The 9368-nt window shown below is 37.6% G+C and overlaps 1 protein-coding gene across 1 annotated transcript; it reads right to left on the bottom strand.

Annotated features, from left to right (window-relative positions):
- Positions 1-1346: 1346 nt before the first annotated feature.
- LOC307146778 (dynein axonemal intermediate chain 2-like) lies at positions 1347-8154 on the bottom strand. Its single transcript, XM_079851047.1, has 13 exons — positions 8085-8154; positions 7143-7246; positions 6552-6716; positions 6020-6150; positions 5760-5902; positions 5565-5678; positions 5272-5411; positions 4309-4431; positions 3978-4222; positions 3232-3367; positions 2987-3133; positions 2595-2785; positions 1347-1491 (listed from the first exon to the last, which is right to left on the bottom strand). The coding sequence occupies exons 2-13, from the start codon at positions 7236-7238 to the stop codon at positions 1470-1472; spliced, it is 1653 nt and encodes a 550-aa protein (XP_079707173.1). The 5' UTR covers positions 7239-7246; positions 8085-8154; the 3' UTR covers positions 1347-1469.
- Positions 8155-9368: the final 1214 nt, after the last annotated feature.

Below are 9368 nucleotides of genomic sequence, written 5' to 3'. Positions count from 1 at the left end.
AAGTTCGTTTAAATTCAATTTGTGCTCTCGCGAGAACTCTGGATTTCCAGGGTAATCACAGGGCTGCCAACTCTCACGCATTGAGCGTGAGACACTTTTCACACGCTCTCACGCCACACATCCATTTTCTCACGCACAGAAAAATTGCGGAGCAAAGAGGTACTTTTAATATTAAACTAATCCTCAGCTCTTAGATTCCGTCAATTTTATTACGAAATTCAGACAAAAATACGTTTGGCGCTTGTGACGTGACAGATCGCTGAGCGCCTCAGTTCAAGTGCACGTGAACCGATCATCTGTTACTTTTTTATTTAAAGATGCAGTACAACTTACCGAAAGTATACATAATATCGACCAATTAGTGTTTTTCAACCACGGAAAGAGGTCAATATAACAGCAGGAGAACAATTATGTCACATAACGTTACATTTACCTCAGGAAAGCCATTTAATGATCATAGCACATTAACTGAATAGAAAAAATAGAGGAGATTTTGCTGAGCACTATATTACATATTTATTATATTTTTACTTATGTCATTAAATAATTGTTATTATAACAAAAACTGCATTATATTTAATTTAATTTGTTATTTTTAACCTTTAATAATACCAGCAGATTGGGCCCTCTATGTTTACAGCATTAGGTGAGATTATTTTTTTAAATAAAATTTAAAATAAACATGTATCCAAATTAGTCAACATTGAATCAAAATCGGAATCAAATCACAAGAATGGAATTGAAATCTTGAAATTTTTGTCAAGCAATAATAAAAACTGTATCCTACCAGTCATTGTACAATGTAAACATTGTAACATATTGTCACTAAACTTCATAAAATTCTATTTAGTTACCAAATGTTTGACAATCACAATTACATACACCCCCCCCCCCCCCCCCCATCTATGTCGTCAAGCTCAGTTTTGTTATAAATTCGAAATTGCCTGATCGGATCAGCCTGATGTTAGCCCACGGGCACCTGGACGTGGTGAAGGTCCTGCGCAGCTGTGGGGCGTCCTACAACTCTCGGGACAGATCGCGCTGCTGTGCTCTGCACTGGGCCACAATCGGAGAACACCTGCCCATCCCGCAGTTCCTCATAGAGGACGGGTGCGAGTTAAGAACATTATTCACAGGATCATGTGCCTGATTCACTGCTCATTATGTTGTTTTGTGTCTCAGATTGATGTGCAGGACAGCGCCTGGTGGATGCCCCTCATGATCGTGTCGGTCACGACTACTACTTGTGTCCTTAGTGGTGTTGTGCTTAAAATTATGCTTGTTTTCCTTTTGTGTCTAGTTTTCACGGTGTCTCATCAATAAATAAAAAATGGACATCAGTACTTCAGAAGCGTGGACTGTTTAATTACCAGCGAGAACACTTGTTTCAATGTACTTGATTGAACTGATTTAAAGTCTATTTGCCCTTGGAAAAGCGTCCTCGGTTTGGCATGTTTGGAAGCCGTGTTCTACTTGGATGTCTCCGTTTTCCTGCAGGGGACAAGAAACAACATTAGAAAACATAGATTCAAAACTTTGAGACCAGCCAAACTACATTTCTTTTGTAATTTGTCTGGTATATATTAATGATCGACATATTTTACACAACATATTATTGACAGTGAAACAGTTAACGATTTAAAATATTATTAAGAATGAAACTCAACCAAGTAAAAACTGTTTTGAAAAAAAAAGAAAAAAAGAAAAAAGTTTTGCACATGTAACAGAGGCAAGCTAATAAGAGTTGTGCATGTAAACTTGTCTCCCCTGGCCTCAAGAGCCTCAAGTTGACGACTGACTCCTTTAGACTTTAGACTGCAGTCCTTGTTAGCGCGCCCGCCTCTCACGCCAGACACGCCGGTTCGAATCCCGCTTGGAGTGGGATGGGAGTGAGGTTTGAGGGGTTGAGTGTAATGGATGCAAGCTGGTAAGAGCTGTGCATGTAAACTTCACTCCCCTAGTCTCAAGAGGCACGCTGGCGCCTGACACCTTTAGGGGCCGACCACGTCACATCTAAAAACACATGGAAAACGCTGTCCGCGCCACTTTCTCCTCTTTTCAAAAGCGCCCGGGAGTGCTGCCGTTGCTAAGCAATCATGAGCCGTGTTCTCCATGAAGGCAAAGGGCTAATGCAAGGGCTGGACTTCCATTAGCTCTACTCCTACTTATATTCATGGAGAGGAGAAATAAAAAACCTGCCTGTACAGCTACTGTATGATCAGCTGTTCGTCCATCTTGGCTGAGCTTTCGATGTTGTTAAGAGAAGGCTGAAGCTGATCGGTTGGTTCTTGTCATGAGCTGCAGTGCGCTTGCGGAATTCTGAAAAATTCAGATATTTTCATCTCGCTGCGGTGTAGACGTGCCCCGGAAAAACAAGCGCGTCGCGCATCGCTCTCTATTCGAGTGCGCTTGTTGTGATCTATATTTAAGATCACAAACTTGAGCGCGCAAAAGACATGACATGTGAACTGCCCCTTAGACTGCAGTCCTTGTTAGTACGCTGCCTCACATGTCAGAGATGGCGGTTCGAATCCCACTCTGAGCGGGTCGACCAGGATGGAAGTGTGGAAAAGATAACATTCTCTATTCCTAACCTTCTCTCTTTCTCCTCATTCTCCTCAAAATCCTTGATGTTCTCAAAAAACTCCATCTCTATACGGGCCAGCAGTTCCTCTATGTCTTCTTCCGCCCCCTTATCCTCTTTGGAGCAGCTTTGTTTCACTCGATTCATATCTTTGTACTGAGATTCCAGAGCCTTCCCTCTCCGGGTCTCACGTTCGAACATCTGCAATGAAGCAAAAATCCACTCCAACAGTTCAGTGTACATCTACACGACTAAAAGTTATTTCGTGTTTTAGAATCTTTTAAAGGAATATTTCATTCATAAATAAATATCCTGTCATCCTTTACTCTAATTTCATGTCAGTATGAATATTAAAGAGTGAATGTGTTTGCACATGTGAAGGAAGGTGTATTAGTGTCCCACCTCTGAGACCAATTCCTTCTCATTGTTCTTCAGTCTGAACAGGCTTGGCGACATCCTCAGCAGACTGACGGTTCCCAGCTGAGATCCACAGCACACCAAACTGTCTTCATTTTGTATACGGATGCTATACAAAGCTTCGTCACAAACCTGTGAAGAAGAAAAAACACAAACAGTATAAACAAATAATAATTAGACATTTAAGTGGGAGACATTCTCAGTATGAAAAGGAGATATTTAGGACTGGCCTTGAGACTGAGAGTAGGGTCCTTCTGATTAAATAGTATGTCCCATACATCCAAGGTCCCATCCATCTTCACCGTAAAGAAGACAGAGGGTCTGACTGGACTCCAACAGCCATCTAACAGATAAGTCATGTGATTTCTGTAGAAACAGATAAGAAATATTGACTCTTTTGAAAGTAGATGCACCAAACAACTACTAAAAGCAGCGGTTTTCAACCTTTTTTACTTTCCAGACATTTTTATTGATATATTAAATCAATTTGCTTAATTACTTTAATATATTAACCATAAATTATTCTGTAATTCCAGAAGTTATGTTCTACATACCAGTAACCATTGTAATTTAATTTAGGAAATATAATTTTTTTTAAATATTAAGTCAATAATTAAGATAGGAAATCTCTGTAATACAGGATCTGTTCATTCTTTAATAAAAACAAATGTTATATCAATAAACAATCAATAAACACTGAGAACAATCAATAAAAAGATTGTTTTTTACATGTTGATTTTATGCATTTTTGAGCTTTTTAAAATTAGAGTTAAATTATTCTAGATTCATAAAATAATAATAATTTATTAATTTAAATACTTTTTTTAAATCAATTAAAATTAAAATCATCCTCCCTGACTGAGAACCAATAACTTAAAGTATAGTTGATCTAAATTTTCATCACACATAGTAAAATATAAAATGTTATAAATGCTGCTCTGTCAGTATTTCATAACAACAACACAGAGGTTCTTACTTGGTGGTCATGATGGAGGTCTCATTGATGTCCTCTGACCAGATGCGGGCAGTGCAATCACCCACGGTCAAGAAGTTCTTCGGAAAGAAGGGGTTCCTCTGCAAGGCGTAAATGGGGCCGTGGTGTCCGTGGTATGTGCAAATAATCGACTCGTTTGGGGCTTCTGACTTGGTTGCTTGGTTTAAATTGGGGTTTCTGCATGAGACCACAACCCCCTGCTCGGTGCCCACCATAAACTTGGCCTTCTGTAATCAAAAGGAAAAAAACGTTTACATATTTAACATGAGTTTCCACAAGCGAATAGGCCAAACAAAATGAGAACTGCTCTTACCATAGTCTTCTCAAACTCCATTGAGGTGGCACCAAAGGCATTGTCACGGTTTTCCTTCTGACTGGGGTCCAGCACGAGCCGCTTGCTGGGCTCAATCATCTTTCGAATGTCCCAGAACAGTACCTGGTGTCATACAGATACTTCTTTGAGTTTACAGTACATAACATGACTAATTTGAAGGGTTTGTTATAGCTGTCCAGTGTCCAGTTCAAAAAGGTGCTGTGAAATATTATTAGTTTAACTGTTTGTAGACTGTTGTCTATGGAAGCTTGTTTCCGCCACAGAATAAAACATTTTAAAATATAATTGAGTTTTAAAAGTTTTATCTCACAATTCGAGTTTACATCTCGCAATTCTGACTTTATTTCTCAGAATTTCGACTTTTTATCAAGCAATTCTGACTTTATAATACGCAATTGGGAGATATAAAGTCAGAATTGCATGATATAAAGTTGCAATTGCGTGTTATAAAGTCAGAATTGTGAGATATAAACTATTCTGAGGTTAAAAAAAAAAAAAAACTTTTTTTTTTCCCTTAGGATTGGACTTTATGTCTCACAACTGTGAGTTTATATCTCACAATTCTTGAGAAAAGATGTCAGAATTGCGTGATATAAAGTCGCAATTGCGAGAAAAAAAGTCAGAATTCTGACTTAATAAGACGCAATTGCGACTTTATTTCACGCAATTCTGACTATATATCTTGCAATTCTGACTTTATAACACGCAATTGCGACTATATTTCACGCAATTGCGACTTTATTTCACACAATTCTGACTTTATATCTCGCAATTCTGACTTTATAACACGCAATTGCGACTTTATAACACGCAATTCTGAGAAATAAAGTCAGAATTGCGAGATGTAAACTCGCAATTGTGAGATAAAAAGTAGCAATTATATTTTAAAATGTTTTATTCTGTGGCGGAAACAAGCTTCCATAGTTGTCACTGTAAACAGACCTGACCATCTGTAGAAGCTGAGAAAAACTCAGTGCATGTCAATGACGGCAACCAGATGATCTTGTAGACAGGACCTCTATGGTTATGCTCGGCGGCGGACATCTGTACTGGCCGGCTGCTGCTCCGTGCGTCCCAATAGCCTGGAAATAGGGCAAACTTTCTGACTAGATGACAGTAAAGACCTCTAAATGGCACATAAACAGTAGACTGTGATGACTGCATCTCTGAGCTTGAGTGTGTCAGATCAGATAGATTAAAGAAGCCTTATATAACCATTCATAATAAAAACAGACCGATTTGTCCATTGTAGCCTCCCCCAACAAGGATGTGAACATCTCTGGGGTTGTACTCCAGACAAACAAGTGGAGATACAGGTTTCAGAGTCATCTCCGGTTTATTGCTTATTTCTGTAGGTGGGAATAAATAAATAAAATTATTACCAAGAGTGGCATGTGTGCCAGAATAATATATATATGTGCATGACATACCAGTGTTCCATATATATGAGTCAAAGCTCATATTTTTAGGTGCTCTCTGAAATTCCAGGCAAGAGTAGGCAACAGCTAGTTTATGATTATCGAGTGGATGCCAGGACAAACAGGTGGCTGCACGCTTTGCTTTATTTGGGTCTCTAGAGAAAATCACAAAGCATTTTAGTTACATTAGTGGGACAGAAATTACATACTGAGTCTAACTACCTACTGTATGTCTGAACAAGGTGTCCATGTGCTCTAATGCGTGTGCTCACCTGAACACATTGATTATTCTCGCTGACGGCTCTTGCTGATGGCTCGGCTTTGTTTTCTGCTCCACCCTCTTAGTTTGATAACTTTCTGAGTAGGTGTCAGCTTTGCTCTGCTTGAGACAGTCTTCAACGACCTATAGGCAGACAGGAAGTCAATACTCCGACTCAGAATTACAATCACTTCATGAGCTCTACTGAGGACCCTATGGGTACCTACTGCCTCTGTGAGATTTAAAGAGCCGTTCTGAGAAAGATGGAGATAAAATCTGAAACCAAATTCAATTTAATTATCTCTCTGCTGTCTTAAAGGACTTGTTCACCTTGAAATTACAAATCTGTCATTCTTTACTCTCACGTTGTTACAACTTCCAAAACTATGTGACTTTCTTTCTTCCATTGAACTCAAAAGAAGTCTTGAAGATTGTAATTCAATGCCTAACGCAATTGCAATGAATGGAGACTACAGCTTTCAAGCTTCAAAAGGCAAAAGCACCTAAAAGTACAAAAGAATCATACAAATGGTGTTGGCACTCACAGTAGACATTTTCATGACCGCGTGCTGATAAGACACATCCTTCTGCACTTTCTTCCTGTAGCGGCCAGTTGCCTCAATGTCGTCTGCATTAATCGTTTTCGGCCACCCCCCCTCTGTATGGTTCATTCCACGTGACACTGTCTCAGACTCAGTCTCTGCATTCACCTAAACAGTACAAACAGACATTTTCATGTCTCCACCATGTCCAAATATCCTGGATAAAATATTAATCTAAAAAAAAAAAAAAGGATGGAAATATATCTTGAATTAAGTTCATTTTTTGTATCTCATTGGTAATTAGATTTTCCATGTAGTAGTTTGTGCTTTAAAAAAAGGAAATAGGGCAAGAAAATATAGTCTGAAAAAATAAAAGATTTTTAAAAGATAAAAGATAGAAGAAAAGATTTTTTAAAAATGTTTAGTTATGATTAAGAGAATAATTTTGCATGTAACCTATAGTAAAAGACAAAACAATCATATTTGTCAAATCTCACTGCTGTTCACATCATTGTTGCTCTCCTTACCTCATTCTGTGACAATTCCTTGTGGAAATGTGTGCCTAGAACTACAGATTATGTAGAGTACTCTTACTATTAAGTCGGTGGCCAGAGAAGGGTCGGGTGGGATGTCCTCCTGCACCACCATACTTTCTGAAATGTTACGTGACTCAATGCACTCGGTGTCCATTTTGAAAGCTAAAGGAAAAAATGGGACAGGGACATGTAAATAGGGCCAGGAAGGGGCATGAAGAGGCACGTTAGAATAAAAACCAACATTAAATAATATGATTTAATTCTGTATTTTCTTTTTTTGTACTACTTGATTTCTTCTTCTTTTTTCTTTCTTTTTTTTTTTTTTTTTTTATAAATTTGATTACAGATTATGAAAAATAAGTTTGTTGACATCCTCACATACAGACACCTCACAGACACCCTTCACTTCTACATTACTCACATCACTGGGCAATAGCTAACTTCTGCTCTTTATTTCCACAGAGTTTAAAGGTACATCATAACAACAATGACCCATAAAACTTAACTTAGTTAACTAACAATAGCTTAGCTAGCTTAACTAATAACTTAGTACGACTGTGTGAAGATCTTGCTGTAGGAAACAATATCCTCCACTAGAGAGCGCTAAACTATGGAAGCTTGTTTCAGCCACAGAATAAAACGTTTTTAGATAAATAAAACGACTTTTTATCTCACAGTTGAGTTTACATCTCGCATTTCTCACTTTTCCTCAGAATTGTGCGATATAAACTCGCAATTGTACGGGGAAAAGTCAGGACTGATAGATATAAACTCGTATGCGAGAAAAAAAGTCGTTATTTTTTAGTTTATTCTGTGACGGAAACAACACTAAACGTTCAAATCTTATGTCTCGGCAAACATGGCACAATTAAAGCTAATAATTACTGAATCTCGTCTTATTTTTAGTTCTTCTCCACACATTTCTGTAATTATTGAGATGTAAGTTAGCCTAACCCTTTTAAGATATTTTTTGGGTTAGAAAAATCTGCCGTTGACTTACCTTGACAGTTGACACTGACAGAAAGCGCAAGACTCAAAATATAACCGACACTGATAACGTCATTCAAAAGAAAGAAATACAAAAAAGATTGACATCTACACTTGGGCCAGAGGAAAGCCAAGCTATTTTTTATATAACGTTAGGTAGCCTTGAAGCCGAGTAATTTTTTTTTTTTTTACTTCAAGTTCATAGTAGCCTACTGTAAATGTTGGTGCCTCGTGAATATTAATTAGATCTATTATTATGCTGACATCGAGTACTGGGGCGAACACACAGCCTAATTAATATCCAATTGCCAATTCATTACCATATTGTAAAACACCACCGACTAGCCTACCATAGGAATAATAATAATAAAAAAAATATATATATATATATATATATATATATATATTAATAATGTTATACAATGTGAAAGAAAAATGAACAGAACTACAGAAAATACAAAACATAACACAACAAAAGCTGCTGCCATTGTTCATCATCAAATTATTTGAATGAATAAAAGTAAAAAAAGAGCAGCAAAAAGAGTCTGACTTTGACTCATACATTGTCTAAATATTCCAAAAAGCTAACATTTTCTCACCTGGCAAAGAGACAAATATGTTTAAATCTAGATACATTAATGTACAATAAATCTTGCCTTGTGTATACAGCAGATACCTGAATGAGTCCTAAACTTGTGAATGATCAGGTTTGTTAACAGCTGGATTTCCCTCTCCCTCAGGAGGTGCAGGGCGCTCCACTCGAGGAGGTTCGGGCTTCGTCCACAATGCCCTCAAACTTCTGGTCAGCTCTGCAAGTCTCTCTTTCAAGGAGTTAAATTCCTTGTAGAGGTCATTTAGGGCTTCAGATAATGGGTGAATTCTGAAAAGACCTCATTAAATGGGACATTACATTGTGAAAAGAGACACGATTCCACACTTTAGTTCTGTTTTAAAAGTAACTTTTCTTTTTCTAATGTTCTTCACTTTAGTAAAAGGTCCAATAGTACACACACACATATACATACATATACATACTGGTCTATCACCACCACCCCATAATGCTCCAGCAATTCTCATGTTATGAACCAGTTGCATTTCTAAATCTTTTTTTTGGATACTGTTATGGATATAAATGACCTTTTAAAGTGATGTTTGTTTTATGTACAGTAGAGCCGTAAAAGAAAAGATCTGCATCACTGTCAAACGATAAAATACATTTTTTATAAGTTATGTTTCCTAATATGAATTGTAGGTAAATATTCTCCTCATCCGGCGCTCTTCTTGTTTTCTGGATTAT

This window comes from Squalius cephalus (genome assembly GCF_949319135.1).
Source record: "Squalius cephalus genome assembly, chromosome: 19".
In the NCBI taxonomy this organism is placed as follows: domain Eukaryota; kingdom Metazoa; phylum Chordata; class Actinopteri; order Cypriniformes; family Leuciscidae; genus Squalius; species Squalius cephalus.
Note: the sequence above shows the minus strand (reverse complement) of the source record. Positions and strands in the feature narration are given on the sequence as shown.